Below are 17,003 nucleotides of genomic sequence, written 5' to 3'. Positions count from 1 at the left end.
CACGGACATTGGGGTACACAGCATTCCATTTATAGTGAAGCAAAGCAGATTTAAAAATTAAATCTCAGGAGAAGATTTCTAATGGTAAGACAAAGGAACAAACTCTGGAACTTGAACTTTAAGTAGAGGCCAAATAGGTATCTAGAAAAATTTAGAAATAGAAAATCCTGCACTTACAAAGGGAGATTATCTAGATGACCCAGGACAGGGGCAGGCAATTATTTTGGGCAGAGGGCCACTTACTGAGTTTTGGCAAGCTATTGAGGGCTGCATGACAGGGAGCCAAGGGCAGATAAATATTAATTTTCTAAATTTTTTAGGGACCCTGTGGGCCAGATAGAATGGCCTGGTGGGCTGCATCTGGCCCCCAGGCCGCATTTTGCCCACCACTGACCGAGGAGGTCCCTACCAACCTTTTGATGACCTACAATTAAGAGTTAGCCATTTGCAACCTTTTGGAACTTGTCCATTATTACTGTTCCACAATATGCTTTTATCAAACCACACACACGCACTCCCCCAAAACATAATTTTTAAACTCAAGCTGGCGGTAACTTGATGGCAAGCAAACATTAAAACATGCCTAACTTACTTGTCTGTGTAGCAACAGTCACCATGTCAGTTGTGTTTTTTTCTGAAACCAGGCACTTTGTTTGTTTATTCTGCATTTTCTTAACCTGAAAATGGCATTGGAGAAAACAAGGAAATCAACCTTAGAAATACAAAGTGACTACTGACACTTAAGGCCACCAACTGTGGTCAGAATGTTTTACAATTTTATCTTCTAATCTGCATATTAGTGGGAAAAGACAGATAACAGGAAGACATTCCAAATGGTGGCACTTTTTTTTCTTTTAATTAAAATATAAAGTCACTCATCATACCTTCAGGTTGAATTGCTGCTAATTACACAAGTACTCTGAAGTTCTGAATAAGCTTTCAGTGCTACAGCTGGTTTCTTTTCAGAGTTGACTCACTATATCTGGGGCTTTTTTAAAAAAAAAGAAGTGAAGGAAAGGGAAGACGAGGCACTGCCCTCTTTTTATAACTCAGTTAATTAAGAGACATAGGGAAAGGTAGTTTGATCAACCTCACCAAAACAGATAATCATGCTTTATGATAAGGCTCTCTCAACTTGCCACAGCTAGTAATAAGATTGAACTTCCACCCAACAGTTACATTAAAAAAAATCAGCTAAAGAAAATCCTTTTAAAGCAAATTAGGCAATCCTGGCCTGTAAATTTTATAAGCAATTTCCTTTTCAAAAAGGATTATGAGCACAGTAAAAAGCTTTGTTTATAGGCTATCCCTCTCCTAAGCACTGAAATTTGCATCAAGATCTTCACAATCAGGAGGATATTTAACAGGCAAAATACAGTTTTAATCCAATGCTGCTAGTCTCTACAGCCACATCTACAATAGCATTATGTTGCCACTTGAGTGTACAACATTCATAAGAAATCCATTATGGTAAATTTACCTTGTCTGCTTGCATGGAATTCTGTTTATGTCCATCAGTAATATGATATCCCATATTATGCCAAGTCTTGATAGCTTGTGGAGACTGTAAAATGAGACTCTCTGGAAATAAGACTTTGGGATTGGGAAAGGGGAAGAAGAAAAGGTGAAACATTCTGAAAGTCATGTAAAAAGCAGTATAAAAGTATAAAAGTACTTAATGTCAAAGTTAAATGCATTACCAACCTTTCTTGAACTTCAAATTAACTGCCTTCAATTTATGAGAAAGCTTTGCCTTGAGGGATGAACTGGAGGACTGAAGTCCATGTACACATTTTTATACATGTAACAAACATCATTAAAAAGCTGCTATTTTTAATCAACTCTGACATGTGGTCATATTGGATAATATGGCAGAATTTTCAGTGGTGGCATCAGTGGTTAGATTTGTTTTTGAGTACAGCTAAACTAGGTTCAAACTACTATCATCAGATATAGGAATTCTTCTACTTTTGAGGCTGATCACATAGAAGATATCAGCACAATAACTGTTGCTCTTGGAAATAGGCTCAGTCAGTTACCTTTTTCACCCAGATAGATGGCTTGTTCAATAGCAAAATGGCATCGCCGGCTGGTAACCCTGTCAATAGTGATATTATGAATTAAATTCAAACCTAAAGTTTCCATAAGCTTCAAGTCTTACTCTATAAGGATATCTGGTAATTCCTCTAAGTCAGGGGGTTTTCAACCTTTTTGGGTCAGCATACCCCCGGTGGCCAGTTGAGAAGGCAGGAGTCCCCCAGCAGCCAGTCAACAAGCTGGGGGGGAGGGGAGGGGGGTGGAACGGGGACACACACACCCTATACCCCCTGCCACCCTGCTCTGGGCCCTGCTGGTGCTGGCCCTGGGACACTGGTGCAGGCCCTGCTCCTGCACCAGCTCACTCTCAATGCCCCCCCAGCCTCGTGGTACAGGCTGGGTGGGGCCAGATGGGCCCTGCTGTTACAGGAGGTCTCCAGTGCTTCCCCTAGGTCCTACTGCCCCTGATTCCTGTCATCTTTGACAGGAACCAAGGACAGATACATTTTAATTTTCTAAATTTTTTTAGGGGCCCTGTGGGCCGGATAGAATGGCCTCATGGGCTGAATGTGGCCCGTAGGCTGTATTCTGCCCACCCCTGCCCCAGGGGTATGCGTACCCCTGGTTGAAAACCCCTGCTCCAAGTCAATGCCACACTTCAAAGACAAATGCAGCACTAAAAAAAAAAACCACAAGAGTTTCTGCCCTCTGTTCACGATTTTCGTGATAATATTTGAAGGATTACTTAATTAATTCTAAGTTTACTAAGGAGGATGAAAGTTTTTTTTTAAATAAAAGTTAAATTTAATTTCCCAAATAGATTTTAATGCAATTAGGACACACAAAAACACAGGAGTGGTTAATCTGGCCAATTTCTGACTTCCACTGATGCCAAAGTTACTTGTAACTTTGAAAGTCCATTTTGCCACTGCTTGGCTTCCGATGGTGATAAGACTTGAAAGAGCAGGTATAAAAATATATAACACTCCCTTTCAGTAACGTTTGCCAGAAACCACAAAATGCTGCAGTAGAAGAAAAAAAAAAAAAAAAGTTATCAGGCCCTACGATTTTATTTGCTCCTTCTCCACTAATGTACTTCTAAGAACAATGAACTGATCACATGAAAAAGCCTAGCATAAGTATGGAAAGCAAAACACAGCTTAAGTCTATACAAATACCTGTTGAATGTAAATTCTATGTCCACTGGTTCTGAGTTGTAAGACTGTACAAATTCTGGGTTAAGTCTAAGAGCAACTTCTTCTTCATGAATCTATTTTTAACAGGAAAACACAAAACAAAATATCAAGTTATTTACTGGTCTTTCCTTGTCCCCCTATATATTAGGATTTCAGGACACATAGTACTTCCTTTCCATCTGACATTTCCCAGACCATTTGTTCCTAGCAGTTGAAACCAAACTTAATCTAACACAATTTCATATTTCTATATGTTTTATAATCTGCTTTTAATATATAAAATCTATTAGTATTAACAGAAAAAGCAAAAAGGTGTAAATTCTTCCAAATATACAGCAGAATAAAGTAGAATCAATCATTTCAGAACATAGGTTAAACAAATCTAGTTTCATAAATGAAAACTAGATAAAAAAAAAAAATCTTAGTTATCCTCCTGTAATCTTAAAGGCAACAGAATTTTTTAGCAGAAAAGTTAACTTACCTCTGTAATATAGGCAATATACTCTATTCTATGCTCAGAATATTCTTGACTTTTTAATTTCACTTTGTCACCTATTTAAAGAAATTAAATGAGGTTAAAATATTTAATGTAAAAGATACAGGTGCAGTGAAATTCTCACTGTGCTGTATACAACTGGTAAAAAAGGTGGTAGAATAAGGTCCTCCAAAATCTCCATTGTATTAAGTTGCTCCGTGTGTGCAACCAGGAGCAAAATCTGATGCAAAACCTCCATCATCAGTCACTATATATCAGTTTGGAACCTACCAGAATGAACAGAGTAACCCAGAAGTCATGTGCGACAGGGCAGTACTGAACAGAAAAACCCTATATAGGCTCTAGAGCAAGGGTGGGCAAAATGTGTTCTGCAGGCTGGATGCGGCCCGCCAGGCCAATCTATCTGGCCCGCAGGGCCCCTAAAAATTTAGAAATCTGCCCCTGGCTGCCTGTCATGTGGCCCTCGATGGCTTGCCAAAACTCAGTAAGTGGCCCTCCACCCAAAATAATCCCTGCCCCTGCTCTAGAGCAACCTGTATATCCATGTTAGTATGATGCTGTTCATGGGCTTCTCCACACAGCCTATTATGCAGTACTAGGCTAATGTGACTATGCTGCTTCTAGAGCTGGCACTTGTGAACCCCTACTAAGTGCTCCCTTGCAGTATACAGAGAAAATTGCTCATCTGCTATTCAGCTCCAACATGTTTATTTAGCTTAAAACCATTACCTATATTTAGGAAAGGTCTGCCTTCTGCCAAACCAGGAACCTCCAGGACCAAGTAGCTCCCATTCCTTTTCAAAGTTATTCCACACATGCTGTAGTCTTTGATCTCCATTTCAGCTTGGATCTCCTCAAGCCACAACACAGCAGAAAACTTTGCTTTATAGTTAGCTAGACTCAATGGCTGCAAATGGAAAAATGCTGTGAATTACAGTAACAGTCTAAAGGTCACAGAGGATGGGTTTAAGTACTACATAAAATACCTTTTAAATAGCTTAAAAACTGATTGCACAAAACAGACAAAGATAAAGAAGTCACAGAGTGAGTGGCAACAAAACCACACCTCTAATTTCGAGCCCAGTACCTTAGTCTTTAAGGCATAGTACATTTTTTAAAGAAAGGTATCAGGCAACAGGATGGGTTTGGCAAAAGGGCCAGGCTCAATTTGTTATTTCCATACACGCATAAATTGGGATTTTCAAATTACCCTTCACGAATCGTTGGCAGCCCTTTTTGGCTGAGGGCTGGAGTGACCTACTTTGGGTCACAGGCTGGTGCTAAGTCCCAAATGCTGCTTTTACGCACAGAAGCATAGAGAGCCTGCAGCAGGTGCTTCTCTTTGGGGCAGCAAAAGAGTACCCGCAGCCAGAGCGTCTCACCATGGAAGCAAGAGAAAGTAACTGCTACTAAAGCCTCCCCTACCACTGAAGCCCTATGTCCACAGGCTATAAGTTGCTAACCACTGCCCTAAATCAGTTTGGCAACCAAACCCCACTGAGAATTTAGATAGCCCCTTTGATTGCTCTAAAAATTCCTACAATAGTACTTTTACTGTTTTACTTATCTCTCTACAGAGGCATTGCTGAATCAATGTACAGGTCAGAAGTGGATGGGTGCTAAGATCTGGCTGCTGCTGCCATTTGTCTCTGAGGACGCACGGGGAGAGTGCCCACATCTGATGCCCTGTGCTGCTGAATGCCACCGAAGACCCATGTCCACAGGATGTATCTAAAGGTTTTGTTGGCCAAAATTTGCCACTCCCTAATCCCCATCATTCAATTATGTCTCCAAGCAGTACAGAGGCGAGACACAGAAAATTAGGGTTGGAAAGGACCTCAGGGGGTCATCTAGTCCAACCCCCTGCTCAAAACAGGACCATGCCCAACTGGATCATCTCAACTAAGGCTTTGTTTAGCCAGGTCTTAAAAACCTAAAAGGATGGAGAGACTCCACAATCTCTCTGGGTAACCTGTTCCAGTGCGTTACTACCCTCCTCATGACAAAGTTCTCCCTAATATCTAATCTAAAGTTCCCTTGCTGCAACTTGAGACCGTTGCTCCTTGTTCCGTTACCTGCTACCACTGAGAATAGTTTAGCTCCTTCCTCTTTGAAACTACCCTTCAGGTAGTTGAAGGCTGCTATTAAATCCCCCCTCAGCTTTCTCTTATCAAGACTAATTAATTAAGCCCAGTTCCCTCAGTCTGTCCTTATAAATCATGTGTCCCAGTCCCCTGTCCTTTTTAGCTCCCTGAAAGCTTCCCTAAGCCAAGCTGGTCTTTTGCTATACTTGCTAGTTTTCCTGCACATTTGGATGTTTTGTTCCTCTGTGCCCTTATTAAGATTTCTTTGAAATGCAACCAACTCTTCTGGACTTCTCTCCCTCTCAGACTGGCCTCCCAAGAGATCCTGCCCATCAGTTCCCTGAGCGAGTCAAAGTCTAAATTTCTGAAAGTCCAGAAAAAAAGTTTATCTCCAACCTGTTTATAATCACCCTTCAGGTATTTGAAGACTTATCAAATGCTCCCTTAGTGTTCTCTTTTCCTGACTAAAATAACCCTAATTTTCTCAGCCTTTCCTCACAAGTCTTGCTTCCCAGGCCTCTAATCATTTCTGGAAAGAGTCCAGCACAGAGTGACAATTTGTCCACATCCTTAAAACACGGGGCCCAAAACTGGACATAACACTCCAGGCTCCCACTGAGGTGGTTCTTTCTGCACAAGTGTCTCCACTTCTGAGCCATTTCAAGACCTATGTAAGCCTTGAAAATAAACAGCAAAATCCACAGCAACCGATGGCTCTTGTATACCAGGGACTGTATTTGCTTTTGGCCATATCAAGCCATTAGGCTGTGGAATCTGTGTCACTAAAGCTTAAGTGCAGGTCAGATAAACATTTGTATGAGATGGCTTAGACTGCGCTTATCTTGCCTTGAGCAGGGGCTTGGGCTAAATCAGGAGTGGCCAACCTGCAGTCTGGGTGTTAAGTGGCAAGGGCAGCCTCTGGGTGAGGCATGTGGCACAGTGGCAGATAGAGCAGGAAGCAGAAAGCAAGGTAGAAGATTAGGCTGTGAGCAAAGAGAAGGAAGCAGAGCAGCAGATTAGGCAGGGGAAAAGGACTGAAACAGCATTCAGGGAGGGTGTGGGGCTAACTTGTGGCATGCCAGCCAAAAAGGGTGGCCCCCACTGAGTTAGATGACCTCCTGAGTTCCCTTCCAGTCCTTCTATTCTATAATTTCCCACTGAATGCAGAGGTGGCATTACTATCAAATTCTTTTAAAGAGACAATGCTCTGATATTTCTACTGCAACTACTGTTACCTAAACTCTATGTCACATGCTTCATAGTAGATTAATTAACTGCATGACTAACATATAGCAAGACTTTTCTTGGTTTGTAAAATGGCATGTGACAGTATACAGATCTGACATTTCCAGAAGAGGGCATCATTGCTTAGCTGTTTCACAGCTTAATAGACATTTCATCAAGCCAGATGACATTCTGGTTAAGTCTTGTAAGTTTTTGGCTGCATCCAGATGAGTGTGGCCATGCACACATCTGCGGTGCCACATACTGCAAGTTCAGTTGTTCTGTGCTGCAAGGGAGCAGTGCTGAGGGTTTTGTTTTTTGGTTTTTTTTTTACCCCTGGGGTGGTGGTGGGGTGAGGAGTGGGCCCAATGTGGGGGGGGGAGGGGGGAGAGAAGCTGGCCCACTGCTGTGGTGGGGGGAGCAGTGGTCCCAGGCCGACATGGCAGCATAGGAGGGGAGGGGAGGAACGGGTCAGGGGTAAAAAAAAAACAAAACAAAAAAAACACACCACAGAAAAAAAAGTGGAGTGGCGCACATGGTGGCAGCGTACATCACTCTAAGCTGGAGCCAGAGCTGTGCTCCGCTGTTGGTCAGACTCTATATGGCAGGATCGCCACTGCTGCAGCCCTGGAAGGCCCCCGGGACTCCAGGTAAAGCTGCTGAGGCCAACCCAGTGCCAGAGCACACATGGCACGTGTGTTCCCTGGAGACAACTAGCAGCAGCACCACAAGGTGCACTGCTGCTAGTTGTCCCCAGGAAACCAAACATCCATGCATGTCTGGACACGGCCTTTGAGTCCTATCAAAGAAACTAAGGCGAAGCAACTGATTAGACCCTTAAAAGAATTTTGCTGTTATGACGTAGACAACGAATTATTGAAATGAAACCAGAATATATATTTAGAACTTATAAAATGTTCAACTGCAGAGAAGGAAGGAAGCCAGAGACTATACATTCATTTTGATTTAACAGAAACAAGGCGGCGGTGGGGGGGGGGGGGGTGTGTGGCCCCCTGCTCCGTCCCTTGTGTGCCCCTCATCATGACAGCGCTCCACTGCACTGCCACCTCCTGTTCTAACACTGTATTTGCACTCTGATTGGCTGTTTCAGTCAGCCAACCACAGCATGAATAAAGCGTGACAGAGACAGACAGACTAAGGCTTTTATAATATTAAAATACATGTACAGTGTTAGGTGGTCTGTAACTACTGTAACAGTAGCTGCATAGGAACTACTATTTGAGTGCAAGCTGCCATTTATAGAGGGCTGGAAAATGATGTTTTACTAACATATTTGTACATGCATACCTCCGCAAGAAGAGGCTGAAAAAGCAGTACGTCCAATTTCTGTTCCACACATTTTCTTAAACTACTTGGTACAGGATAATGTGGAAGGAAGCTTGGAAGCTGTCTCCTACAGTTTCTAAAATAAAAATTTAAATATTTAATTTATTCGGTATTTTCTCATACTTTTCAGATTCACCAACTGGCTTACATTCATTTTCTTTTATTTCATTTCATTTACATTTTCTCATTAGTATTCATGAAGACACGTGTCAAAAATGTGCGATAGACAATCCTATCCCCCTCACCCCAGCCCCCACAGTTATTCTGTCAAAGGGCTCCCTGGGTTTCAATCCTGCTAAATATAATCCTAGAGTGTAGACAGAAATAACTTCTGAAACATTTCAAAGGGCTCTGAAACACTTCAAAGAGGTATTTCATAGATTTCATAGACATTAGGGCTGGAAGGGACCTCGGAAGATCATCGAGTCCAGCCCCCCGCCCAAAGGGCAGGAAGTCAGCTGGGGTCATAGGATCCCAGCAAGATAAGCATCCAGTTTCATCTTGAAGGTGTTCAAATGAAGGCGCTTGAACCACCTCCGGTGGCAGGCTGTTCCAGACCTTGGGGGCTCATATTATACAGATACGCAGTGACATTTTGTGTCACAACCCACAGTTGTGATTTTTTGTTTGTGTGTGCTTCGGCACTGCTAAATTATTTTCCCGCTAAATTGCGGCTTCTTTGCACGGTGGAGTTTTCTGCTGCAGAAGAGAACCCCGGTGCAACGGAGAATTTCCCACCAATTTGTAGCTTTCTTTGCATGGTGCATTTCTTTTGCACCTAAGAAATGCTCGGTGCAAGGAGTTCCCGCCATTTGTATGAGAATTCGAGCCACATTATTGGCTAGTTCTAATATATGCACACGTGGCAGCCAGCGATTGGCTTGCTAGCTGTATAAAGAGCTTGGGTGGTTTCCGCCCAAGTTGGAGAGAAATCAGTTGGAGAGAAATCGGAGTGAGAGAGAAACGTTCACCTTGCGTGAAGATCTCCAAACGCTGCGGATCCTTACGGACCCAACGCATTTCTTAAAAGGCAACAGAGGCCTGAACAGCCTCTGGCCTCTCCCCGTCGCCGATAGATTCCTAGACGTATCTCTTCCTGCACGAAAAACTACCGAACCCGCAGAGCTTCAACAACTCCGTGGGAAAGAACGAATCTGTCGTAGTCCTCTAACGAGGATTTAAGCGGAGCTGTGCCTGGAAACTGTCCAGCCTACACCACGACCACCTTTGGTGTAAGTAAACAGTCTTTAAATCCACCACTACGCGTCCGTGACTAATTCTAGCTCGCGCCCGGTCTTCTCCGACCCCGCGTGCCCGGGCTGCTGGCCACGGCCTGCGTGCACAAAAGGGCCCGGATCGCTCCCGGCCTGCACATTTTGTAGTTAGCAAGCGTGACCAAATGGTAACTACAGGGAATGGGTAATATTTTGGACCCTTCTGTTCTACTGTAAGTCTGTATGGGTTGTCAGTCCTCCAGCATCCCAAAACCCAGTATACTCTATTTAAACCCCACCTTCTCCCAGTGGCCTGGCTATTGCTCCCTACAACCAATGAGGCTCCTGGCACTTGGGGCGCTCCTTGAGGCTCCAGCGATCAGGACACCAGACACTGCTGCTTCCAGCACTCCAGGTGCTCCCTGCCTGTTGGGGTGCCACTACTGCCTGTACTCCAGCACTAAGGTGGCTCTGCTCCCATGGAGGGAGGGGCAAGAAGAAGAATCAGAGGTGGTCAAATCCTCTTGTTACACCCCAAGGCTGAAGAGCTTGCTATGGTAGGAAGTGGTTTTGAAGTGCTCCTGCCAGGGGGCAGGGAGAAGGACAGGGGCTACATGCGTGTCCTTCAGCTGAAGCACTATGTTCTTTAAATATTTTTAGGTCCTAAATATTTCAGATAGTATGTCTGGATTCCACCCTTTGATTATGCAACCCCAAATGGAAGTGCATTGTGATAACAGCTTTAATTCTACCATCTTTGCCATTCATGTACAAAAACAGCTTGCATACCTTTGACAAACAGACCCAGCTAAAGGGTTGAGATCAGTCTACTAGAAAAATTTCTACCAATGCAACTTAAAAAAAACCCCAGTCTATTTTATTTTACAAAATAATAGCGATTAACACTATGGATAAGCTAGTTCAGTACATAAAATCTGTCCTAGAATTAGTTACAAATATACTTTGCTTGCATCATATAAAAGGTAAGCCCTTCTAGCAAACGAAGTCAAATTGATTTTTGTGATTTATTTCACAGTACCTTCTGTTACGTTCCGTTATAACCACTGTTGTCTTTATGTTTTGAGGCTCTGTAGTAATATTATGCTTTCTTGAAGAGAATGGTCGAGTGGCAGCTATTAGTAATTCTTCTTCATTTATTACAGTCACTTCAAGATAACGTCCAATAATAAAATCAGAAAAACAAAGCAATAGGAGTTCTTTGCAGTGCCCAGGGTTTCTTTAAGTAAAAGAAAATAAGCAGATTTACCTTTTTATTCAGCTAATACAATTTTGTTGAAAGACACCAAGTTTTTCCTTTTAATTACACTACTGGAAAGTGAAGCAGTAGCTGATTTAAATGAAGTTCTTAATATATAAATTTTGGAAGTGTTTCACTGGAGTTCACTTAACATTCCCCTTCCTTCCCCCCAAAAATGAACCCCTTTTTAAAGCCCTGCATTTACTCGCATACAACATGCCCCTAAATAAGACTCCTCCAGTTTTCAGAAGGCAGAATGATGTAAAGATTTTTTTTGCTATTAGTGAAAACACCAGTAGCCACAGTGGGGGTGGAAGATAGCAAGGGACAACCTGTGGCTGCTCACCTTTAACAACTAGAACCAAGCTCTAGTGGCACCTCAGCAGCAGGGGAGCTTTCCCCACGCCCATTCCAGACAACTGGGAGCTGCACCCGTGCTGCCACTGCTTTCCTCTCTCCCCACTCCTGAGTTGTGGACCAGCTTCCAGCTCGTGGGGAACTGCACCAGGACCAAGTATTGGCATACTGCGTCCATGCTGCTGCTTCTCCTTGCTCCCCCTCACACCCTTGGGCTGCAGCGGAGGCACAGCTGAAAGCAGCCCAGCCCCAATGCAGTACCCTACCAGTTGAAACTTGCATCAACGCTGCAGCTGGGCATACTTTCCCTTTCCCCATTTCATAGATTGTAGAATTGGAAGAGACCATGAAGGATATGACCCCCTGCCCCAGGCAGGAAAAATGACCGAGGTCAGACGACCTCAGCCAGGTGCCTATTTAGCCTCCTCTTGAAGACCTCCAAGCTAGGTGATAGCACCACCTCTCTTGGCAGCCTGCTCCAGATTCTGGCCACCCTTACTGTGAAAAATTTCTTCCTAATGTCTAACTTGAATCTACTCTACACTAATTTGTACCCATTATTCCTAGTTACTCCTAGGTGTGCCCTGGTAAATAGCGCATCTCCAATTCTCTGTTGTCCACCCTTAATAAACTTATAAGCAGCTACTATGTCTCCCCTCTGCTAAAGAGCATTCAATCTCCTACTCCAGATGCTGTTGCCAAGTCAGCAGCATCATCTGCAGCAGGAGTTTCAGCTGCTACTAACTCAGCAGCTTGAACTTGAGGGTATCCCAGGGCTTGGTGGCTGTATTTCCTCACTTAACACATGCACCCCAAATTGCAGCAACTTATTTTTGGAAAAACGGTGTTTGTGGTATATGAAAATACAATACTAAATTCCAAATAAACTCCAAAGTCTTTATGTCAAAACTTAAAATGTTGTGCTTTGAGAAATTTCTCTGAAAATTCTGTTCCCACCATAGTCTCAAAAAACTCTACTGTTCCTATAAGTGAAAGGAACACATTTCCACATTTAGCAAAATATATTTCCAACATTTAACCCCTCTCTACTGCTGACTGGCATTCTGGATGAGTATCTCTCTTACCCTACAGCAGTGGATATTTTGTTCTCATTAGTTACTGCTATACATTTAAGCTTTCTGTGTTAATCAGTGATATATTTTTAGAGGTTTCTTTTCCTTAAAATATCATGAACAGTGAACACTTCACTGGACGACAAGTATTCATCATACACTTCGAATAACTTGCAGAAAAAGTGGAAGAGGCTTGGCCTCATCTTTTCATCTCTCAAATATTTGATTTTTTTTTTTCCAGTAGACAAGGAAAACAGTAGCAGAGGAAAAAAAAAAAGCACAAATTCCTTCAAAGTAAAATTTGAGGGTGCACACTCCATACTATCATAGCTCTTACTCTGAAACATCTATTTATTTCATTCCCTCTTTTCCTCACTGAACTGGCCCCATGTCAAGCTCTCTTCACGCATTTCCAACTTCACAACCTGGTATTGCATAGTCAAAGCAAAAGCCCCTGTTAAAGCTTTAAGCTTGCCTTACTTCTTGGCAAGATATGTTAGCTTTTATGAAGACCACTGTGCTGCTGTGGCTAGCTTGTACTTCACTGCAGTCATTCGGTGGGGCCCTGCTGGGGACAGCTTTCAGGGACAATGTGATGATCAGTGGCTGTGCTGCATGCTTTACTAGCATTATTACTTCTATATTAATTTTCTCCATTGATTTTTAAACAGCAATCAGAACTAGATGTTAAAATGCAGATGACTTAAAAATTAAAATATGAGGTTTCTGTGTCACAAATTAGGAAGAGATTAGTTCAATTTAGCTTTCACATATTCTCACACTACTCCTCTTAGTCAATGATTTGTGCCTGAGAACCTGATGTCAATATTGGGACCGCTGGCCACTTTAAAAAACATGCACTCATGATTCATAGCAGCTAAAATAGAGAAAAACACACCTACATTGCAGTACACATGATCACAATGGAAGTCCTTCCACCTGGTGGTATGGAGATTTCCTCATTAGCTCGAACCTCAAGTACTGGTGGTTCATTCACACTTTCTCTTTGTCCATTTACTTTATTGCAAGAGTTTTCGTTTTCTCTAACACAGTTTTCATTCTGTCTTGCTAGATTTGGATCCTCAGGATTAGTTTCTTCTGTAGTAAATAAATGACAGTGAGCTGTACTACTGTAAAGTGGAACAATGAGGCCCGCTTGAAACATTCCAATATTTAAGAAGTTGGATGCTGCATTTATTTACGATATACTCTTACAGGTACCTTTCAGGACTCCATTCCAGGTAACTGGTGTGTTATTCAATGACTGCCAAACCATTTTGCTGCTTTCATCAAGTAACTTAACGACCCCTTTTGAGAGGCTCTCTTGTTTTACAGGAAGGGACGAGGAAGATGGTGAATTCTTCTGGTCTTTTTCAGGCATTGGAAAGCTAAACTGCTTTTCTTTTACCCAGCCAGCTAATCTGCAACTGATTAAGGAGTGTGGCTCATTTCCTTTATTCCTAGAAATAGTTAACAGTTAAATATGGACTTAATTATCTATAAAATAACATTTACAAGAAAAACAACTTTACTTGCAACATAGAACACACCAATTAATGCTGGGTCAGCTTCAGTTACATTTTGATGCCCTACCCTCAATAGATACAAACGTTACTGAAAAACTTTTTCGGGTATTTTTTTAAACTCCAGAGGATTCAGGGAAGTGGCTCTCAATCTTTGTAGGCTCCTGGCTTCCCACTATAGCAGAAGTGGGCAATTATGTCAGCTGGAAGGCCACAAAATGATTTTGGTGAGCTGTTGAGGGCTGCAAGGGTAGCCCCACCGTTTGACAGGTGCCCCACCTCTGGTTGCTATGTTGGGATCAGAACTCCTACCCCAAGCCCCTGACCTTTGTCTCTGGAAGAACCTCTCCTTGCCCCTGGAAGTACTCCCGGGGGGTTACCATCTTGGAGCCCCCCAAAAAGGAAGTACTCCTTTTGGTAAGGGGTATGGGTGGATATGGTGTTTGTGGGAAGTGGGGGGGAAGGCATGGGTAGGCACAGAGTTTGTGGAAGGGTGTGGGGGTATGATGGGGTATGTGTGGGAGCCCCTCCTGCACATCCCCTCCCCTCATAGCACTCTGCCCCTGCTGCTGGCAGCAGCAGCAGGTGGCAGACCCTCAGGGCACTTATGGACAGCAGCAGGCAGGGTCCCCTAGTGGCACATGGCTCTGGCTGAGTCCTGGGAGTTGTACATGGTGGCAGGGTGCAAGGCCAGACTGGCTCATTTTCATCACACAGGGTTCCCTGCAGCTCATGTGCAGCTCCCAGGACTCAGCTAGAGCTGCGTGCCACTGGGGGTGGGAAGCCCCATGCAATGCAGCCAGAGGCCAAACCCTGCTTCCAGCTGCCCTGTGCAGCTCCCAGTACTCAGCCAGGGTGGCAGAGAGCGGGACGAAGCCAGCCTGACTCCATCATGTTGGGGTCCCCACCACCACCCAGCAGAGTCCCAGGCACTGTGTGGTGGCAGGGAGCGGGGATGGCCACTAGTGATGGAAGTTAGCAATGCAGGGTTCCCCCTGGCGATGCATGAGTCCTGGGAGCGGCAAGTGAGCTGCAGGGAGCCCCATGCAATGGAACCAGGCCAGCCTGAGCCCCGTGCTCCTGCTGACCTGGGCTTCATTCTCTTGCCGCCCTGCCCAGAGCAGGCCCCGTGCTCTGGGTTCCCACTGGAGCTCAGGTCCTGGCCCTGAGCTCCAAGCTCCTGCCTAGCTGCAGCTTCCCTGCCTGCTGCCACTTCCATACTTGCTGCCCAGATTGCTACAACAGTGACAGGAGGAGCTGCTGGAGGCCAGGGGAGCCAAGCAGTTCCCTAGGAGGCTGCAGCTATGGCAGCAGCAGCAGCCCTACCTAGAAGCTATGCAAACTGGCTGAGGCCGGGGTCCTCAAGCCACCAAGGGTGGAAGTGCACCATACTGCTCTAGCAGGAATGGGCAGGACTTGGCCCCAAGTGGAGCGCAGCAGGGGCTGCTACAGGGTAGGTTGGATACAATTAATGGGTGGGTGCCCACCCGCTGGCTGGATGAAATCATCTGGTGGGCTGGATCCAGCCTGCGAGTTGTATTTTGCCTACCTCTGCTCCATAGCTCTTGTGAATTGAGCAGCACCGTATTACAATAACTAATTTATTTTAGTTTAGCACTTAACTCCTGGCACAGGGATGGGGCTAGAGGGGAGGAAAAAGTACTTAGTTCATGGCACAGAAAAGGCAAGGATGATCATGATCTTACCTCCTTGCACTGGAGCTGGGCACTGGCAAGCCTGCATTTAGCTCCTCACACAGGGGGAGGAGCAAGCATTTAGCTCCTCACACAGGGGCTAGCAGGGACAAGGTAAGCTTACTTCCTTTCTCTAGAGCCACGCAGAGAAGAACCTGCACTTACCCTCTTGCATAGGGGCTGGGTAGGGAAAGAGCAAGTGCTTATCTCCTTGTACCCTGTGGCACCCTTGAAAGGATCTAATCATATACCTGTTAAGAATCACGTTAAAACCTCACAGATACCCGAAATCAGTAAGTGGGACCTCTGGGTAACATTCTGATACACCTTAACCACTGGTCAGTGATTAGAGTGTCTCCCTATAATGAAAGGTAGCAAATTGCTGGGATACGTAGGGCTCTGGTGGATGTTATTTTTGTTAAGCTATAGGTAGGTTGCTTTACAGAACATATTGCAACATGCATGATCACAAGTACACAGCCCCTGAACAGAATGAGATGCAAGCTCAATTTACAGCCAGAGGCTAATATGGGGTTGCTTCTTGGCTCCTCCTGACTTCGGGGGAGCTGTAAACAGGACAAGCTCAGTGATAGACCTGTCAGTTCAGCTGTTGCTGGATGAGACCAGAGGCCAATGCAGTGGCAGGCTTTATCTGGTCTGGGGCTGCCTGCAAACCAGGCATTTTACAAGGCTGCTGATGGTCCAGCACCAGCAGCTCTTTAAAGTTCCTAGGCAACTCAAGACCAGAGACCAGCCATGCAGTGGTCTCCAGTCTTAGGCTGCCTGTAGGCTGGGAACTTTAATGTTCCTGGCTTGCAGGCACCAGAAGCTCAAAGTATTTACAACTTTGGGGCACCAGAAGCCTTTTAATGTTCCTGGCTCACAGGAAACCCCACCTCCCTTGCAGCCAGTGGCAAGAGGGGCAGAGCTGCCCAGCCCCCAGTTGCTGCAGGGCTTCTTTTGACAACTCACTGGCTGGGTGGGCTGGCAGGGATTCCACCTGTCGTTTACTCTCCCTCCTCTTTGGAGCGTAGAGCACTGTGGCATACTGGCAGGGTGGGGGGGGGGAGGGAAAGAGAGGAATGGAATGTCTTAAGAACAGCACAGATGCTATATTTGTAGCAGGCAAAGCTTTTCACAACTAAGTTGCTGTTGTTTTGCAACGGATCTGTTAGAGAAATACAAATAAAAAGGTTTAAAACTAACTACATTTTAGAGATTACTTCAACATGAAAGAATGGTTTATTTGCCATAAGACTTTAAACAAATTGCTTAATTTCTCTGCAGTTTATCCATACATGAAAATGAGTAGCACTGCTTGCTTCTGCCATTGAGTATTTTGAGGAGTAGTCTGGGTTAGGAGCTGGCTTTTTATCTGAGGATCTGAAAATACCACTTGCAAAGCATCTTTTGAAGAGAAGACTGGTTCAGTGAAATGTGGACTAAGGATTAATTTCATAAAGTGAATAGATTAAGATGAACAGAGAAGTCACCAATGAC

At 44.3% G+C, this 17,003-nt stretch overlaps 1 protein-coding gene across 2 annotated transcripts in view; it reads right to left on the bottom strand.

Annotated features, from left to right (window-relative positions):
- The window catches only part of MOV10L1 (Mov10 like RNA helicase 1), a 55,545-nt gene that overhangs the window by 18,261 nt on the left and 20,281 nt on the right, over positions 1 to 17,003 (bottom strand). For both annotated transcript variants that reach the window (XM_059725905.1, XM_019491612.2), the window contains exons 7-16: positions 13,508 to 13,746; positions 13,189 to 13,384; positions 10,638 to 10,835; positions 8,346 to 8,460; positions 4,459 to 4,636; positions 3,715 to 3,785; positions 3,216 to 3,307; positions 2,040 to 2,098; positions 1,481 to 1,593; positions 593 to 677 (exon numbers count right to left, since the gene is read on the bottom strand). In XM_059725905.1, coding sequence (XP_059581888.1) covers positions 593 to 677; positions 1,481 to 1,593; positions 2,040 to 2,098; positions 3,216 to 3,307; positions 3,715 to 3,785; positions 4,459 to 4,636; positions 8,346 to 8,460; positions 10,638 to 10,835; positions 13,189 to 13,384; positions 13,508 to 13,746 — 1,346 coding nt within the window. The remainder of the gene's footprint in view (positions 1 to 592; positions 678 to 1,480; positions 1,594 to 2,039; positions 2,099 to 3,215; positions 3,308 to 3,714; positions 3,786 to 4,458; positions 4,637 to 8,345; positions 8,461 to 10,637; positions 10,836 to 13,188; positions 13,385 to 13,507; positions 13,747 to 17,003) is intronic.

The sequence above is a fragment of the Alligator mississippiensis genome, chromosome 4 (assembly GCF_030867095.1).
Source record: "Alligator mississippiensis isolate rAllMis1 chromosome 4, rAllMis1, whole genome shotgun sequence".
Lineage (NCBI taxonomy): Eukaryota > Metazoa > Chordata > Crocodylia > Alligatoridae > Alligator > Alligator mississippiensis.
Note: the sequence above shows the minus strand (reverse complement) of the source record. Positions and strands in the feature narration are given on the sequence as shown.